This window comes from Anolis sagrei, chromosome 1 (genome assembly GCF_037176765.1).
Source record: "Anolis sagrei isolate rAnoSag1 chromosome 1, rAnoSag1.mat, whole genome shotgun sequence".
Classification (NCBI taxonomy): domain Eukaryota; kingdom Metazoa; phylum Chordata; class Lepidosauria; order Squamata; family Dactyloidae; genus Anolis; species Anolis sagrei.
The window spans coordinates 83,572,255-83,592,281 of record NC_090021.1 but is presented as its reverse complement, the minus strand read 5'-3'; the positions used below and the strand labels follow the sequence as shown (position 1 = coordinate 83,592,281).

Sequence of the window (20,027 nt, the reverse complement as noted above, 5' to 3'; positions counted from 1 at the left end):
TACACACACAGGTATATTAAAAATGCATATATCCTTAGCAGCTTTGATCAGCAGCATGGATGGGAATAGGATTGTATGAGGTAGCAATGGGTATTTCAAATACACGGGAGTGGAGGAGAGATTCAAATACTCTGCCCTTTATTATCTATGCAATATTCCTGCTTCTTGGCAGGGGGTTGGACTGGATGGCCCTTGAGGTCTCTTCCAACTCTTTGATTCTATGATTCTATGATTCTATCATTCAATATGAAACATGGCTAGCTTGATTGTTCTATTTTTAAACTAGATTGCTGTGTTTGCTCTAAATACTTCTACTGGTGATTTGTTGTCCAGAACAGTCCAGGTTGTCTGCTGTTCCCTGAAATTCCACAATCAGCATATTTAAAAACATTAATAGTGAATATATATGTATTTGCAGAAAATACATTACAGGGTCAGGAAATGGCTTAAGGTTATTTGCCTTATATTTTATTTGTGGTAGTGAACAAATCAGGAGGAATAAGCAGCATTCAGAGAGATATGCCTGTAAGAGGAAAAAATGTGGCATTCCTTTTAATTGAATGTGTTTTTCCTTCCTGCCTGAGGCCAGATTCTCTCTATTTTCAGTTACTTTTCACAAAAAACATTCAATAGTATCAAGCTCCAGGCTATCTGACCCAAAGTCCTCTTTACTAGTCTCGAACCAGGGAATTTGGGAGTGGAAAGGAGAGGAAGGATAGAAGAAGAAACACAATCTCAATTAATCTCAGTGGTTTTTTGTTGCTTAAATCAACAATACATTTTTGTGTGTTGGAGCTTTTATAGTGTATTATTAGAATATGGGTCAAATATTGCTTCAAAATAATGTATATTATATTATCTCTTTTATATTGTTGAGGGCAATGTGTAGTGATTATGTGTGTCTGTACTCAAGTGCACATGCATTCATAGGTTTCCAGCTGTTAGAAGTATCTGGAAGCAGTCTGAAATCACTTCTATGAAAATTGATTTTGTGAAGTGATATAGTTCTAGCAGACTGTGAGAGGGAGAAGGAATGCACAGAAAAGGAACGATTCATAACAGTTGTTCCTTGGGGTTCTATATCATCCTCATGTCCATTCCTTACAAGAAAAGTCCTTCCCCTTGAAAGCACTGTAATTGGAAAAGAGTAGTTCAAAATGGTTAAAGGCATGTTTTCTGCTATGTAATCAGCATCATTCTTCTTTACCACAGATAACAGCTGCTGGAGGACATCTGAAATTTACAGTTTCATATGACCTCATTGGGGAAGAAGATGCTGCCGAAGCAATGCTTCAATCTGATGTCATCATAGAGGTAGAGTATTAACACATCTCTTAATGTTCTTGTTCAGTAAATTGCCAGCAGCACACAGTCAACTGACCTCGTAAAATGCTTAAAGAAGAAGCAGAATGCAAAACCCTCCCCCATTTCCAAACTCGAAGCTTACAATCCATCTAAATTTCCACAGTGGAGAAGTCAATATCTCAAGGGAAATGTGAAATGAAAATCAGAGGAGTTAAAGGAAAACATGTATATTTGAAGCCCTGTGTTCCTAGGATCACTGTACTTTGAAAGGATGACTAACAGCAAATAGTGATATTAACAGCCTTTCAAACAATGTAAAGCAGTGAACAGCTAAACATATTTAGAAATCCCATTGATTTTAGTACAAAACAAAGATAATGTACAGGCAGTTCCCAAGTTACAAACATCTGACTCAAAGTTACAAATGTGGTGAGACAACAGGAAGTAAGAGAAATCTACTCCTAGGAAGGGAAATTCACTAATAAAAGAGTTTTCATGGGGAAAAGGTGTATCGCCAATGATTATTTCCACAAGAAGTCATTTTTTTCAAAATCCTATTATCACAAGGACAGAAAGTCTGGGGTCATCTTCTGAACAGGAGCACAGACAGCAAAACAAACACCTCAGGAGTGTTAACACTTCCCTATGCTATATATATCTTGTCCGGTGGAATAATACTAGAAATGTGTGTGATTGTTTTAATAATGGTTATATTGTATGATTTTGTGTTGGTAATTGAATATTTTGCTCTGTGCTGGAAGCTGCCCTGAGTCCCCTTGGGAGATAGAGCAGTATACAAATAAAGTTTTATCATAGTATATATAGAGACAGACAGACAGACAGACAGACAGATAGATAGAGAGAGAGAGAGAGAGAGAGAGAGCTATATATACGTGGAGTTACACATAAAAATGTACCTGTTCTGACTTACAAAAAATTCAGCTTAAGAACAAACCTATCGAACCTATCTTGTTTGTAACTTGGGGACTGCCTGTATTGTGTGCAAGATAAATAAAAAAAGATTTCCCTTGAAGGAAGATAATTGCAAAGCCTATTTATTTTAATGAAAATTACTTCTTGTTGAATTTGTTTGGGATTACACCATATTTATGATGAATATGGTAATTTGGATATGGCCTATACAGTCAAGTAATCTTACACCATTCACTCTGCTTGCCATTTCCATTTTAGGTCAAAATCAATGTTATGGGTTTGTTTTTGGGTTTTTTTTAAAACAATATACAGTTTGGGGCCTGGTTATTGAAGGGATGAATTGGGTTGCAATGGGTTGAAATGGGTTCATTTGAACCCATTTGAACTGTCTTGAAGTCTTCTTGAGACAGCTAGATTGTGGACACTTCCACCAAATCAATGATTAATTTCCTGAAACTATGGGCCCTTCCACCCAGCCATGTAACCCAGAATATCAAGGCAGAAAATCCCACAATATCTTCTTTGAACTGAATAATCCACACTGCCATAAATTCCAGTTCAAAGCAGAAAATGTGTGATTTTATTCAGGTGTAGAAGGTGGATTGGTTTGAGGAAATGTGTAAATACATGTCTTTTCAATCTGACCTTTTCAATTGTTTTCATTATTATGATTATGTTAGTGGTATTATTAAAATTGATTTATAGTTCCCTTTAAAATTGATTTATAGTTAGCAGCCTTTAGTGCTACATTTTTAGTGGAAATGTAGGACCAAAGTGTAATAACAAACAAAAAGAAACAATAATTTATTTATTTTCTTACTTATTTCACTTGTATACCGCTTTTCTCCCGGCAGCAGAAGACTGAAAGCGATTTCCAACATAATTGTATCGAAATGTAATGCCTTATATACAGAAACCTAACATAACAATAATGACATACAATTATCAATTAAATCATGAAACATGACATCACTTAACATTAAAACATGGAATTAAGACATATCAATATAAACAATTAAAATAACATAATCCAACAATCGTTGTCCAATAATATAAATCTCTGCATTTGCTCCTATTGTCCATCCATTAGGCCTGGGCGGTTTCATTCCTTAATTTTGTAATTCGTTAAATATTCGTTATTTTTAACAATTACAAAACGATTACAAAACATATTTTCAAACCCGGAAGTGTTTTTAAATATCAAAACGGCATCCTCCATCTTTTTTATGGGCTTCCGCCCGTTTCGGAAATGACGTTTTAGGGATGGAGGATGCTGGGTGCTCCGGGAGCCAATCCTGCGCTCCCAAGCACAGTGGCTCATTGTGATTGGGCGGGCTGCCCTTTAAAAGCGGCTCCGCGTGGCCGCATTGCTCATTGCAAAGGAGACGGGAGGTGCGGGAGGGAGGCTTGATGGTTGGCTCTGTCTTGGCTGCTTGCTTGCATTCATTCATTCATTCATTCATTGCTTGTGCTTGCATTCATTCATTCATTCATTGCTGGGAGCAGCGGGGAGGCTTTGCCCTGTTTTCGCCCCACAACAGGGTAGGGCAAGCATTTTGTTAATTTTCCATTTTTAAATATTTCAAAAAATATTTATAAATAAATATTTCAAAAAAAATCAAAAAATATTCTAAAAACAAAATTAACGAAATTAACAAAATTTTGTAAATACTGAACTTTTTCAAAGGAAAATTTTGTAATTATTTTAAATATCGAAACGCAAAAAAAACCCAAATACAAATCGATTTTAGAAACAAATTTTTGCGTTGTTACCCAGGCCTACCATCCATGTCACTATTTAGATTTTCCCCCAGGACTTTGTCATAAAAAGCAGACAAATCAGCATTGTAAACCATGTGCCTTCTGCTGTCGATCTGTCTTCCCTCTGCCACTGAGATTCCCCTATCCCTAGCTATTAACACATAAAACCCAACAATAGCATCACATCTCACAATGTTCCTTTCAGCTGCTTCGGTGTGAAGGGTCCCTTCAATGCCTGTGGTGTCATGCCTGGCGTAAAAATGATGTCAGTGGGTGGAATTATCCTCTTCTTCCCACTCCTCCCTCTCCCTCACTATTCCCAAGGTGGCTATTTTCCCTTTGTTTTAGAATTATCTTTAACTTTTTGTTTTGAAATTCTGGAATTGGTTTAAAACAAAAATAATATAAACAATTAAGGAACAGCAGTAATAGGGTAAGCAGGATTATGAAAGTATGTGGGAGTCCAATTGTGAAACCACAAATTGGTGAATCAGTGCAATTGCACTAATGAAAAGAGATGCAGTATCAAAGGTGATAAATAATAATAATAATATTAATAATAATAATAATCCTTTATTTGTACCCCGCTGCCATCTCCCGAAGGACTCGGTGCGGCTTACAAGAGGCCGAGCCCAAATACAATAGTAAAAACAATAACAACAACAACAACAAAATAACTCAAAAACAAAGCAATAACATTAACAACACACAATTACGCAATTAAAAACAATGGCAGGGCCAAATGTAATAATAAAATTTAAAAGTGCTGGGTGTAACCAGGTGGAGTGTTTGGAGGGGGATGGGCATGCAGATATCCTAGATTGCTGATAAAGTGCGTTGGGACATAATGTTAGGAGTTTCCTTATTCTGGAAAGGCACATTGGAACAACCACGTCTTCAAGCTCCTCCTAAAGATTGCTAGCGATGGGGCCTGCCTGATGTCTTTAGGGAGAGAGTTCCAGACTCGAGGGGCCACCACCGAGAAAGCCCCATCCCTCGTCCCCACCAATTGCGCTTGCGATGCAGGTGGGACCGTGAGCAGGGCCTCTCCAGATGAACGAGGAGATTGTGTGGGTTCGTACATAGCGATGCGGTCACGCAGGTAGGTGGGTCCCAAACCATTTAGGGCTTTGTAGGTAAGCACCTGCACCTTGAATTGGGACTGGAAAATGAATGGCAGCCAGTGGAGCTCCTTAAACAGGAGGGTTGACCTCTCCCTGTAAGGAGCACCAGTTAACAACCTGGCCGCCGCCCGTTGGAGCAATTGAAATTTCTGGGCCGTTTTCAAGGGCAGCCCCACATAGAGCGCATTACAGTAGTCCAATCTGGAAGTGACTAAGGCGTGGACCACCATGGCCAGATTTGCCTTCATGAGGTACGGTCGCAGTTGTCGCACGAGTCTTAATTGTGCAAAGGCCCTCCCGGCCACCACCGATGCCTGAGCTTCAAGTGACAGTGATGAGTCCAGGAGGACACCCAAACTGCGAACCTGTGACTTCAGGGGGAGTGTAACCTGGTCCAGCACAGGTTGCCACCCTATACCCCCATCCGGTTTACGATCGACAAGGAGGACCTCAGTCTTGTCGGGATTGATCTTCAGCTTGTTCTTCCTCGTCTCATCCAGCACCCGAGGGGCTTCCTTGGAATTTGGTGGAAAAGAGTAGTAGAGTTGTGTGTCATCTGCATAGAGATGGCAACCAACTCCAAAACTCCGGATGACCTCACCCAGCGGTTTCATATAGATGTTAAAAAGCATGGTAGACAGAAGCATGGTAGACCACGAGGTCTCTCCCAATTCTATGATTCTATGGCTTTGCTCCCTTTTCCTCCATGTTTCTTCAGTTATAAAAATATTAAATATTGAGGGGCCTACCATTTATATGAAATATACCTAACATCATACATTTATACCACATTGCTGCACTTTTCTAAGTAGCATTTTGTGTAATTTCTGTAAAATGTTTGTATCTTTAACATTTCTTTTCATTATTAGGGAAGTGGTTTAAGAATCAGCACATCACAGGAGGGTATTCATTTGAACCCATTTGAACAGCATACTGAAGAAGTGTTGCTGAAACACGACTTATTCATGCTGCATGACACTAACTCTCCAGTCAGCAAAAGAAAATTCATGACTGTGTTGGCAAATATAAAACGTCTTCTTATAAGAGCCACATACAGCTATGGGATGAATGCCATCTACAGGTAATTGCAAGAACTGATTTCTGTTTTGTTCAGAATATCATGAAGTCTTTTCTTTGTTCACAGATGAAATTTTGTAGAGAAAGTTGGATTACCATGGTCACCATTCATTTTTTTTCAATGCCAGCCTTGTTCAATTTCATATCAATTTGCTTTTTAGAATGATATGGCTCATTTTTTTCTCTTTCTGTGGCAATTACAGTAGTGAAGAAATTTCATAAATTGTTTGGGAACCTCAGGTATTTGCTTAAAGAAAACATTAATACTCATATTGATCCATCTTGGACCAGAAGCAGGGTTAAGGTAAAAAGAAATAGAACAGGCAGACAATGTCTCATACAATGCACAAAGAACATCAGATTTACCAAAATGTATCATATTAATCATTGTGTGTCATATTTATTACGTAAAATTGACTAACAGCCCAGTGTGTGAGAGCATTTCCCAATGCTTAGATACTGAGTTCCACTGAAATTTGTAATGAGCATCATTGAACATTTCATAAAAATGTCAAACAATTTGAGTTGGCTTCTTTTTTATAGGTAGTCTTGTTACAAAACTCTGAACATATTTTAGTTTTAGAATAAAGCCATTGTATTATAGTGAAACCTATTATAGTGGAACCTACCTCCTTATTATGTGTATTTGGATTATACAGTTTTGCTGTTTATACAATTTTGAAATATGGTATAGTTTCACTTATCCAACTCATCCAATATTCTGTAGTATCCAACACAGTCTGCCTCCCGCAGTGAGATTATACTAGCCCCCACTCTGTCTGCCTTTCAGAGGGATTTGAAAACCTGGATGTTCCAGTGTGCATTTGAATGATGGTTAGTCCCAGTTCATGAATGCCCAGTCCTAATTTACTGATAAGCACTTTATTCTCAGCCCCAGCCCTATAGCTTGCTTTTTGCACAAGCCCATGCCCTGCCCTCTCTAATTGCCCACCATATTCCTGGTTACTGGTTGTTGAGGTTGGTTTGATACACTATTACACTCTGCTATTTTAAATTTTATACTCTGCTATTTTAAATTGTTTAAATTAGATTGTTTATGTTATATTATATGTTAATATGTTTTTAACTGTGATTTATCTGGTAAATTTTGTTGTATGCTGAACTTGGACACCATGTAAGCTGCCCCGAGTCCCTTCGGGGAGATGCTGGTGGGGTATCAAAATAAAGTTATTATTGTTGTTGTAATTTTGGAAAGCTTCCTGCAGACAGGAAGAATAGCCTTCCAGCTGGTTGAATCTGAACACTTTGTGGGAAATTATCTGCTGTTTAGTGCCAGATTGCTTCTGATTTTTCTGTAATATCTACCTGATTTACTCAAATGTTCGCTCATCGGACGTTATTATTAAATTACTGGAGCAACCACAAATCAAATTAGGCATAACTGGATATTAGAAATATTGAATTTTTTTTTTTGCATGAGAAAAACTCAGACAACTGATACTTTTAGAACTCTGGCAGACATACCCCAAAAAAATTAGACATAGTGAATGTATAGGCAATTATTTGTACTGATTGAACTATGGTGGCTACACTGGAAAGTGCATTTCTAAAACATCCCTGCTTTCCTATCAGTATCTTAATTTTATTTTCGAATAGTCCTTGGATTTGGATTTGTTTGGGTATGTACACAAGCTGTTATCAAATATTAATGGGGCACTGCTAAAAAAACACCCCCTATTTTATTTGAGTAAGTATCTAATTAAGCATTATTGCTACCTTTTCCTGCCTAGCCCTTATATGTCATATTGTGATAGTTTCATCTCTGACAAAAAAAAAATTGCTAACACATCTCAATATATAGAACAAAGGGGATTGTGGAAGTTGTAATTTGAAAAAGTAACTTTGCCAAGCCCTGGTGACCTTCTAAACAGTTACATTTCTGTTCACATTGACTAGATCCTTTACTGTCAAATCTGTCTGTGTCCTCAGGGTAACCTCTTAGTTCTTTCACCGCTTTTTTGTGCATGTCCTTCCCTGTAGCAGAGCTTCCATCTTCACTCATCTCAAGGTCTTTGGTTTCTCTGCCAGCTCAGCCTCTTTTGTTTTTATTTGTGTGTATAACTTGCTTCTCAAGGACTATGTTATGTCACCTCTTTTCTTGTCTTTCAAACTCTCTTCAGAAACTAATTGTGCTTCATAATCATTCTACCTCTTGATCTTTGTCCCATAACTAGCTACAAGCGTGCTAATGTAGTTAGCTGGAGACACAATGTGAAGCATAGTCCTTCAATGGAACAACCAAAGTGTACAAGAGGCATCTCTAGGTTTATTGTAAGTAAGATAACTTCCCATGGAGTTGCAGATGAGGGTGTCAATGCTGTTTAAACAGAGTACAGACATTGGATACCTCCCTTCACCTCCCATTTGCTTGTCTACTGGTTACATTTGCAGCTACGATAATGATGAGAATAAATTTGTTGTCCTTTTTCAGTGCTGAAACAGCACAGGAATAGATAGAAATGCATTGTGTGGTTTTCATGTATTTTCTTTATTGAAATATTTATACTCTGTCTTATATCAGGGGATTTCAGGATGGTTTACAGTTAGTATTAAAACAGGTTGTGCAGGTTAAAAACAGCAAGAAAGTATACATGAACTAAAACATATGAAATAATACAATGAGAAAAAATAGTAAATACAAAGTAAATTAAAGATCTTTGGGCAATTGTCTCCAGTGAGTTTTCTCCAGTCAAAGTAAAAAAACAAAAACAAAACTCATCCATTTCAGCTAATTTGAATTTGATCATTTTCTACAACCAGTATTCTTGTGCTGAAATGTATGCGTTTTCAATTTCTGTACATGTACTATTCTTGTTACCATACTTGTATAAAATAATATTATTATTTTTCCACTTGGTTGTCTGTCAAATGTAATAAAAAGCAGTCCAGGTTCTAACTGAATATTTTTTTAAATGCTGCCATCAGAACAATTATGCTAGGGCAGGTTTATTTATTTATTATTTATTTGCTTCATTTGTTCCCAATATTTCCCAGAGACCACCAGTAATGCAGGAACCAAGAGGCTCAAACTGCAGGGCATTCCCCCTCCTTGAAATATCTGTCACATCTACACTGGTGCACCTCTTACATGGGAATCTAAAAATGTTGTAGTCCCTATCTCACACCCAGGGATTTTGAAGTGGACTTTGAAGAGATTTAACCCACCCTCTTTGAAGAAATTTAACCTTACTCCCACTGATCCTGTCTCTCCTACCATCATCGAAGAGAGGTAGTGTCCCTGCTCTGGTGTTTTCCCCAAGGGATCATCACCAGGGTCAACCCCACAGGGCTTTTACATACTCTTCCCACCCAAGAAACTGAAGGCTTGAAAAGAAAGACACATCTATGCAAAATCAGCTCTGTATATCAGAGGTTTATTGGGATTCATGCATAGGCCCCTGAGTAAACAGAACTTCAAAATGTAGAGAGGTTGGGATCAGGCCAGCAAGAACAATTTTGACATGTATCTGGAACATAGAAAAAATGCTTTTATGAACCCAGATTCATCCTGCCAGTATGTGTAGGAATCAAACCAAACTCAAAGGAAATGGCAAAATGGTTTCTAACAAAAGAAATAAAAGTAAATTCCCATTTACCATGGGGAATCAGCCTGACATTACTTAATATATTTGCTGCAGCATCAGCATGGAAGTGCTGCAGCATATACTCTCATCTATGTCCCTGTGGCACCAAGGGATCAAGATAATAGCCAGATCTAACAGCTGATAAATCTCCAAGGGCATTCAAGAATCCTACATCCATTAGTGTAGGTGTGTGTGTGCCTTCAAGTCTTCTGTCAACTTATGGGGACCCATTCATTTCAAGGATTTTTAAAGGCAAGGAATACTCTGAGGTGGTTTGCTACAACCTTCCTCTGAAAAATAGGCTATGGCACCTGGCGTTCATTGGCATTCTCCCATCCATGTACTAACTACAACTGTCCCCGCTTAGCTTCATCTGTAAGAGCCGGCCATTTTATTTATTTATTTATTTATTTATTTATTTATTTACTATATTTCTACCCATCCCTTTCTTATCCCGGAGGGGACTCAGAGCGGCTTACAGTTTGGCAAATTTCCATGCCACATTACAAAAACAAATATATAAATACAACACAATAAAAACAGATAAAACATATAAATGCAGTTAAATTATTAAAACATAACCTACTCCTGTAATCATCATTCATGCTTCTATGTTTATGTCGGTTCCGTATTGCACTATGTGAAGATCCCTTACCTTGCCAGCCGGGGTGGCAGGGCCTAGGAGAGGCAGGCTAGTAGTTTCAGCCTTAGAAGGCCTGGCAGAGGGCAGCAGGAGCCATCTTAGTTTAGGGAAAGCTCCAGTTCAGAGAGGGGGAGTGGCCTAGGCCTGAGCCAGCCCTGAAACAGCCAGGATTGGTTTGTTAAAGGGGGGCGGAGTTAGACTGTTGGAGGGAAAGAAAGAAGCTTATTTAGTCAGTCAGTTCTGGTTGATGTTAGAGTTAGAACAGGAGTGCAGTAGCTTTTAGGAGTTCGTGATAGGAATAGGCAGTTTGCCTGAAGTTTGCACAGCAAATTAGGCTGTGGCAAACTGGTTACAGCTATTTTAGGGAAAAATAGCTGGGTTTTGTAATAGTAACTGTAACAAAGAAAGAACCATTCTCTTGCAACCGTCACGCTTTTCAAGAACAAGAACATTCTATCTATAACAGCCAAGCCTAATAAACTGCATTCACTTTCATTCTGTAACTTCTATTAAATAAACCTTTCTTGTTATTTTTAAAACTTAAGCCTGAGTCAAGTGCCATTTGTGGATTTAGTCCCTTTTCTTCTTAAATCAACCTCACCTGTTTCCTTCAGAGAAATCCTTTTAAAAGACACAATACTTGGTGGTCTAAAAAGCCTTTTCTTATTCTAACCAGCTAGAGGGTTCCTGTTCATTTGGTTTATGGTGGCAGCGAAGGTTTTAAAATAGAGAGACATTCCCTCAAACATTATACAGGTGCCATATCTAAAGCATAGCCTTTATAATTGGTGGGGCAGTGGTGAGATTGGTTGACCCCCTGCCCAGTCGGCCATTAAGGAGTTATTATACACTACTCCCCAAATGCCTGGTTCCATAGCCTGGTCTTGACTTTTTTCCTGAAAACCAGGAGGGAGGGGGCAATCTAATATCACTAGGGAGTGAGTTGCATAGCCTAGGGGCCACCACTGAGAAGGCCCTGTCTCTCATCCCCCCCCCCCAGTCACACTTGTGAAGTTGGGATGAACACTCTAACTGGTACATAGGGAGAGATACATTCAGACAGGTAAGTTGTGCCAGAGACGTTTTCATGGGTTTCCCACCTCTGCAGAAGTTAAGTGTCCCATGAAATCTAAATTATGTTATTTCAAATATCTTTACCCACAAATCACTTTGTTTCTGGCAAGAGTGTGGCCTGGTATATGTGTAGAATTAGAGACAGACCAGAGGTTGCCAGATGAAGAGATCTCAGCATGGATGTTAAAATAAGGCCTGGACTGCCGCACCGAGAAATTGCATGGTCACAACTCAGTCAAGTCTCTAGTAAAGCATAATGGTAAATCAGCCAAAGCAATATATTTAACCCCTAAAAGATAACATAGTGATTGTTGGGAAAAAATTAAAAACCCAGAAAATTGGAATAGTTAGGAGGAAAAAAGTGGCCTCTTCTTACTGCCAAGTTGGATTTTGTGTGTGCCAGAACTCTAGGGAAATCAACAATGCTTGAAGCAATAAAGACTCGTTATTTCCTGATAGCTACAACAAATATCACTCAGACCTCTGTGGTATGAAGTGTGATAGGTTAGTATCTATGTAGCCAGCATTCACATTATAGCTTCTCATAAAAAGTGGCACTCTTCAGTGAGTGCAACTGTGAGATAATGTTGCATGAAATGGAGATGAGGCGACCCAGAGGCTCTGCAGTGGCCTTGCATGTTAGTAGTGATTTCTTTTTCATTAATCTCAGGATATGATGATTATAATAGTGGATTGTAAACTGTGCCAGCTTTTGCTTCAAATGCTGCATCTTCTTTCAATTTTGTTAGCATTTAGATGTCAACAGTGTCTGCCACACTTGCAGCCATATTAAATATTTGGTCTAGATGCTCACATTTTGCAAATATCTAAAGTTCCTGAATCCCATTACTGCCAACATTATATACTTTAATGTCTACAAAATGGCACAGAGGAATATAAATTACTACATTGAAGTGGGGAAAAAAGACCAGCTTTTTTCAATGAACAAGAACTGTTAAATGCATTAAAATACCATTTACCAAATAGCAGAACCTAATGAAAATTGGTACTGCTCAGTGAATACAAATGTGGAGTGAAACGTTCTGTGCGTAACTGTTTCTCATTCCTTCAAATTACTACATACTATAGCACTAGAAAATGATAATAGATAAATACAATTAAAAGAACACTGGAGAATTTTGTTGCACCTCTAGCTCTAAAATATTTTGGTTTACTCTTTGCCTGTAATAATCTTGATACTATTTCCCAGATTTTGCCCTGGCTTTTCCTTAATTTGTAATGAAACACATTTGAAAGTAACATAAAGTCAATGCTTGAAAATGAAATCATTAATTTCTAGAACTTATTCTGTGTGGTTAAAATTTCTTCTTTTTTGCAAACCATCTTTGTGTGCTTTTGCCCACTGGAAATGGAATACGAGTGGTTTTATTAATGCATGCACATTCTCTTTCTAGGTTGTCCTTTATCTGTGATCTTCTAGTTTAATCAAAGTAAGATCAGAAATTTGTGTTTACAAATGAAAACCTAATAAACTTTATGTTGAGTATCCCTTACCCAAAATATTTGGGGAACAGAAGAGTTTTGGATTTGGAATATATACATAATGAGATCCCTTGGATCCCATCTACATAGACCAATGGTTCTCAACCTATGGGTCCCCAGATGTTTTGGCCTACAACTCCCAGAAATCCCAGTGAGTTTACCAGCTGTTAGGATTTCTAGTAGTTGAAGGCCAAAACATCTGGGGACCCATAGGTTGAAAGCCACTGACATAGATCATTTAATGCAGTTTCAGACTGTTATTACAGAATGTGGTTTTGCCATGCAGGAGAAGTTAGAACCAGTTTGAGATGCAGATGGTGATTAGGGAAACCACACAGCAGTGATTCACACTAAGGGATTTCGTTTGCATACTTTTATGGGACTTTGTTGTTGCTGCAGTTTGAAGCTAGCTTTGAATTGCATAAAATCGTCAATGTAGATGAGGCCTTGGATATGGAACCCAACTCTCAACAGAAAAAGCATGTAAAGTTAAAATATAATTTAAACACATACATTGAAGGTCATTTTATATTAAAATTTTAAAATAACTTGGTTTATATTTATATATTTAATATAATTATATAAATAATACACACATTATAATTATAATGATAAATAAGTACATAATTATGAATATAATATAATACATAAAAATTATACACAAACAACAGTCAGCAACATTTATTCCATCTGGAAGAGCAGTGTCTATCTTCACACACCACCACTGTGGAGTCTTAGAAACACTATATAACTACTATTATGATAGACTAACAGAATTAATGGCTACTGTCTGGAAAAAGTCTCCATTGGGCAATGTGGAACTTCCTTTTTATGAACTGGGTTTGACACCTGGAAAGATCCATTCATCAATTCCCACAGCCACCCCCTCCCATACAATCCCCCCCCCCCAAATAAAAAAACTTACTGGAGGAGCTTACTGGCATTGCAGGCTCCACTGCAGTATACTCCTAACACACGAAAATGGTGCATCAGGAGGTGGGGGAGGGGGATTTCTCCACACATACACACACACCTCTTGCTACAAGGAAAGAGTGTCTGGGGTTAAGAAAGTACTATGAATAGAGACAAAGGGGTGCTAGGGTAAGGACTGGCAATGCTTCAGGTTCTTTTCTTATTGAACAGAAAAAGAAATGTGAACTAAGCACATGGCATTTTTCTATTCATCCTAAGAAGTACGGATGTTTGTTTAAAACAGTGGTTCTCAACCTGTGGGTCCTCAGATGTTTTGGTCTTCAATTCCCAGAAATCCTAACAGCTGGTAAACTGGCTGGGATTTCTGGGAGTTGTTGGCCAAAACACCTGGGGACCCACAGGTTGAGAACCACTGGTCTAAAAGATGCTGGGAATGTCTGTCTGTTTTGTTTCCTGTAGCACTTTTTTTCCAAGAACAAATTTGTTCCATTCCATTTGCCCAAAAAAGTTGTATGAATTTTCATATGCATGAAAGTTTATTTGTGTTGTTGCAATTTCTTCTAATGTACACATATTTTAAAATATTTTTACTCATAACCCTCGTTCTGTATATTTGTTAACTGATGCATGCACATTTATATGAAGTCTTCCATCATCTATGCATTTTGTACATACGTTTTCTGGATTAAAGAACTCTACTTTAAAATTAGGAGGAATTAGAAGAAATGCAAACCTTATCATATAATTGTGTTCGGTATCCTGTATTAGTCCACAAGATGTAAATTTAGGTCTATTCATATGAAAACAAAAATAATTAATCACTTTATCTCTTCTCAGAACAAACTAGTATTAGAGCATGTAGCACTCTAAGCTGGTTACCAAAGTGTATTTTCTCCAGCAGATGTATTTTCAGGTCACAAGTCTATGAAAACTAGTATGACTTTTGGAACAGAAAATAAGCTTTTTCATCTCTTTCTTGTTATCAAATAACACATTGGATGCTGGGAGTAGAAACTGATTCTGTTTTATTCTTTCTAATGTAGTATTTTCCCCCTCTATACACCTTTCTGTTTTCCATAACAACACAAATGTTAAGAAGTCATTTATGCCCTTTGTATATATAACTAAAGTTTCCAGTACTTTCAGAGCAGGAAAATAATAATTTGTATTTGGCAATTCCTCAGCTTTGGATTTTAACAAATACCCTAGTTTTGTGTGTGCTTGCAATGGAAATGAAAGCATACAACTTGCAAGCTAAGCACAGTCCTCCTCCTGCTGATACACTTGTTGTGACAGCTTCCTAACATGGGCTTGCCACAGTATAAACATGAATGATATCAAGGCAGAAGCAGTGAGTGGAAAGACACCCTCATTTTAAGTGAATAAACAGTAGCAGGTTATCTCACCAGTTAAGGTCTCCCCCACATCCTGGTCTAGCAGCAGAAGCATTCTAAGATCTATGTCCTTTTGTAGGTGAAATGATAATCTCTCACTATCTTGTTTCTTACACTAGGTTGAGTGATGTCAGTTTGGAAGTTGCTGATCGCTTATCAACAAGACAAAAATATGCACCTGCTGTTGAAATTTGCCAGTGTCCTCCAGGATATTCTGGTACCTCCTGTGAAGTGAGTGTGCAGAACAGTTGATACATTTCCATTTCAGTGCTATATGAGATTCCAGGATGACATGGTTAGAACAGGCATAAACAACTTTGGCAAGCCCAGGGGCCAATTTTCTCTTGCATCATTCCAAGCCAACCCCCTACAAGCATCATGAGAAGCCACCAGGAAATACTGGTGCTAAAGTTCCTTTTCAAGTCATAAAATAGCCCATGAAACAAACAAGATAAGCTTGTTTTAAAGAAAGGTTCCTTGGTTTGCCACTGCATTTCAGCAGCATTCCTCAATTACTACTGTAATATGAGCACTTGGTTTCTTAAAAGGAACTTTTTTGGAGTTCACTGCTCCAGTAGCAGAATAAGGTACATGCCTTTAAATCAAGTATTTCCTTTTTCTTCTTCTTCTGTTTCTTCTTTGTCATTAGCTGCCAGAATCCAACTGCCTTTTGGGAACACTGGAATCTTCATACATGGCCTTGAGCTCTTCATATCTGGCTTGGAAAATGCAGCCTTATTGCATATATGTGTGTAATTTCCCCATATTTTCTTCCAAATCCTATCTAGCACATGCTCAGAGGGAGTACACATATGCTTAGCTAACTTGTCAAGGCATTGCTCCTGGTGGCTGAAAATGCAAAAATCTTCAAAAATCATGCCTTTAAGGGAGCACGTTAAAACACAAAGATGTTCTGTTTCACAAAACTATAAACAATGTGCCATTTATACTGGCACTCTAGGCATTTCCTTGTCAGCTCTCTTTTCCTTTAAAGCACACCATGATTTTTATATGTTTACGATTTCAAGCCTTAATTCGTTTTCATTTTTTAGACTAACATTTTCACTTGTGCCTCCTCTTGGGGATATTAATATAGGCACAAAAAGAAAGACTATTCATAAAGGCTAGTGGTTAGCTTTGAGGGTTTTTAGAATTATATGTTTCAAAGCAGTCGTTAAAGTGAGGCAAAGTAAATTGTGTCCTATGGCTAATAGTTAATTGTTATTTTATTTATTTATGTATGTGTTTCTTTATTATTTTTCTATTAAAATAACATCTTGCCAACATGTGAAGAGCAGGTAAATAATGGTAGTATGCTATATGGCATTGATGACATTCCCATAATCAATATAAAATGGGAACAACAATCAAATTAAATACTATAACATAAAATAAACATAAAATATGTCTCTGCTGTATCATATTCAGCTTTCACAAAATAAAATAAAATATGTTATTTGCCTCCTGAGAAATTAGTTCCCACTGGCTAGAAACAAACTCATTGAAAAGCATTTTCCAGCTAGAGAGCTTACAACCTTTGAAACCCATTATCCTTTGAAACCTGTTTGTAAAGTATGTACAAGGCAGAGTGGAGGTTCGATGAAATGAAGCACTCTATTTATCCAAGATATTTACAGGTCTGATTTCCCTTGTACTTTGAAATCCTATTTTACCTTTGATCTCCGAAGTAACATATACAAGCTTCGTGCCTGTAATCAAGAACTCCTTAACTTGACTCTCCTCTCAATGCATTCTTTTCAGCTCATGCATTTAGAATGTTCTGCTTTGATTGCTGTCAATTCCCATCCTTCCTTCTTTCCTGTTTGCATGTGCATTGAGAACCTTTCTACCTTGACCAACATCCATTCCTGTAGTTTCTTGTTATTACAGTTCATCTTTTTTTATTGAAGACCCCAGATAAAAGTTCTGTTTTCAATGACACCTAGCTTTTAGGCACTTTAAGTATAGCCCTATTTATTTTCCATCTAGAAACTTCCACTTTCTGGGTAAGGTATTACAACAAAAAGCTTATGCTCACTAGGCAATAAACAGGCATGAGTTGCCCTATCTTGGTACACAAAACCTGCCTTTCTGCAGTGGGTGTGAGGTAATACAGAGGAACATAGATAGAACAGAGACAAACAGACTATATAACTTTGCCAGCATTTTTTCCTCTATGGCAGTGGTTCTCAGCCTGTAGGTCCCCAGATGTTTTGGCCTCCAACTCCCAGAAATCCTAACAGCTGATTAACTGGCTGAGATTTCAGGGAGTTGTAGGCCAAAACACCTGGGGAGCCATATGTTAAGAACCACTGCTCTATGGGATTATAGGTTTGTTTTATGCTACCAACAATCCTTTATTCTCAGCTGTGTCCCTTCATTCCCAGAGAAGGTTTTTGCAGCACACCATCTTGGATCTTTCCCTAAATGTTCATTTTAATTACTGAAGCTGTTTTACATGTTTCTTTCATTGTTGATGTATGTACATTGAAGTTTACTTTTGGCAAACTTATCAAGGAATTTTCTTGGCAATATTTGTTAAGAGGAGATTTTCCAAATTTCCTCTAAGGGACTCATCACATTAAGTGCCCTAATGCAGGCAACAGCTTGGGGGTTCGTCTGGTATCATGGTGAATCCATGTGGCAGTGGGGGAATCTGTCATCTTGCATCCCACACTGCCTGCCACAATGGATTCCCCATCACACGGGGGAAAGCGCAACTGCCCGGCTTGCTTCCCCCACCCCACCCCCAGCGCTGTCTTCATTATCGGCAACAAGAACACAGGAAGCTTCTTGTGTTCTCCTTGCTCCATCGGACACTTCCAGCGCAGTTCAGGGATGGAGCCCTGCTGGAAGTAGCTGTGCATCATTTGATGGTATCTGGTGGGCTTCATCCCCAAACTGTGTTGGAAACATCTTCGGATATGTAAGAAAGCCCATATGATGAAACTGAGAGGGTTTGACTTGTCTAAGGTATCCCTGTAGATTTCTATGTTTGAGTAAGAAGTCAAATTATGGTATTCTGGAATCATGGTCCAATACCTGATCCATGCTTATTTTATAAGCCTTGCTTATTTTATAGTTATTGAGTTATTTTTTAAAGTGTCTGCATTTATTATTATTTGTTTATATTTTCTTTGTTGTAAGCCCCTCTGAGTCCATTCAAGGAGAGGGAGTGGAATATAAATAAATTATCATCCTCATTGAAATGGTAGACTATACTGGCTCTTGTATATGTTTGTTGGGTTTCTAAATACATTTGGAATGGATTCAAATGGAAAGCTGGATATGTATTAGTTCTTTTAATACATACATTCACAAAATGGAAGTTGATCAAAAGAAAGTGGCTCTGCCTAGAAAACAAATTTATATCAATTTCAATCCAGCTTCCTCAAAGGAACATGCAGATGAATATTCATTTTTATTTTAGGTAGACACTTGAACATTCTTGTTTGAAATCTTTGATACCTGTCACAGAATCCTCATTCCCAGGATCACCTTTGAAATGACTGTTGAACCAGTGTTCATTTTGGAATTTGGATATGGGTTCCTATTCAGATTCTAGAAGCTGTTTTTTGCCCAAAGATCCATTAATACCCGAAGTCCTGCTGATTGTCTCAGAGCCTTTCTGAGTTTATGTATTCATACAGAATAATTCATAATCAATTCTTGCTTGGAAAACCAGTTCTTCCTTCTAAACAAATAATTTAAAGTTTTGGTCTCCAGTACTATCCTGCACTCCTCATAGCATACAGCTGAACAAAAATATGGTTTTCTTGCATTCATTTATCACATGTATTTGCAATGAGCATCCTTCTTGCAATTTGAGAGATAATACAGTGATGCTTCTTTAGGTGACCTCCTGTTGGCACATCTCTTTTCATCAAGCATAAGGGCATGCAGATACTGAGAACCTTTGGATTGTTAGGGGAGGACAGGAATTCAAAACAGAGAGAGAAAATAAACAAGACAGATTTTTCAAAATACCTTTCTTGACTTTCTTTCAAGCTGCCAGACAACTTCCCTAAATATTTATTTGTATAAAAATCAAGCATAGCAAATCAGTCTATTTTCATATCTGTTGCTTCTGGGCAAATATGTATATAATTCCCTTTGACCAGACTCTTAACAAAATATAACAATAATAATAATCAAGCATTCTTGCAAACTGTGGTTATAATACAGAGATTCAGGATTTATTTTGAATTAATATTAGAGAGTAGTGGTGGCTCATATATATGCTTTTTCAAAATAATTCATTATGTTAGAATGGTATGAAGGAGGCTATATTCCTACATACATACATATCAGTGTCATGCATAATGGGAGGCAGTATCACACTGCATAAAGATATATTAAAAGAGTGAAATATTATTCTGATGTATGGTGGTGCAGTATTCAAACCCAGAGAATTCTGAATGTTAATATATGATTCCTATGAATTTCTCTGAGGTTTGTCATAACCTTCCTATTCCTAAACTCTTACTTGCTTGTAGAATAGTAATGGAGAAACAGTCTGGTTCTTACTAGCAGAAACTGTGCTTCAGTGCTGAAAACTGCAGAACTTTCAGAAAAATATATGGCAGGCAATAACCGCTTCCTGGCAACTTATTTTGAAGTGCAAGCAAAACTGATTAAAGATGTATCCTTCCTGGGGGAAAAACACCCATTGATG

The 20,027-nt window shown here is 37.7% G+C and overlaps 1 protein-coding gene across 6 annotated transcripts in view; it reads left to right on the top strand.

The window, feature by feature from the left end:
* The window catches only part of LAMA2 (laminin subunit alpha 2), a 557,898-nt gene that overhangs the window by 305,133 nt on the left and 232,738 nt on the right, over nucleotides 1–20,027 (top strand). For all 6 annotated transcript variants that reach the window (XM_060753336.2, XM_060753340.2, XM_060753339.2 and 3 more), the window contains exons 13-15: nucleotides 1,213–1,314; nucleotides 5,993–6,204; nucleotides 15,472–15,583. In XM_060753336.2, coding sequence (XP_060609319.2) covers nucleotides 1,213–1,314; nucleotides 5,993–6,204; nucleotides 15,472–15,583 — 426 coding nt within the window. The remainder of the gene's footprint in view (nucleotides 1–1,212; nucleotides 1,315–5,992; nucleotides 6,205–15,471; nucleotides 15,584–20,027) is intronic.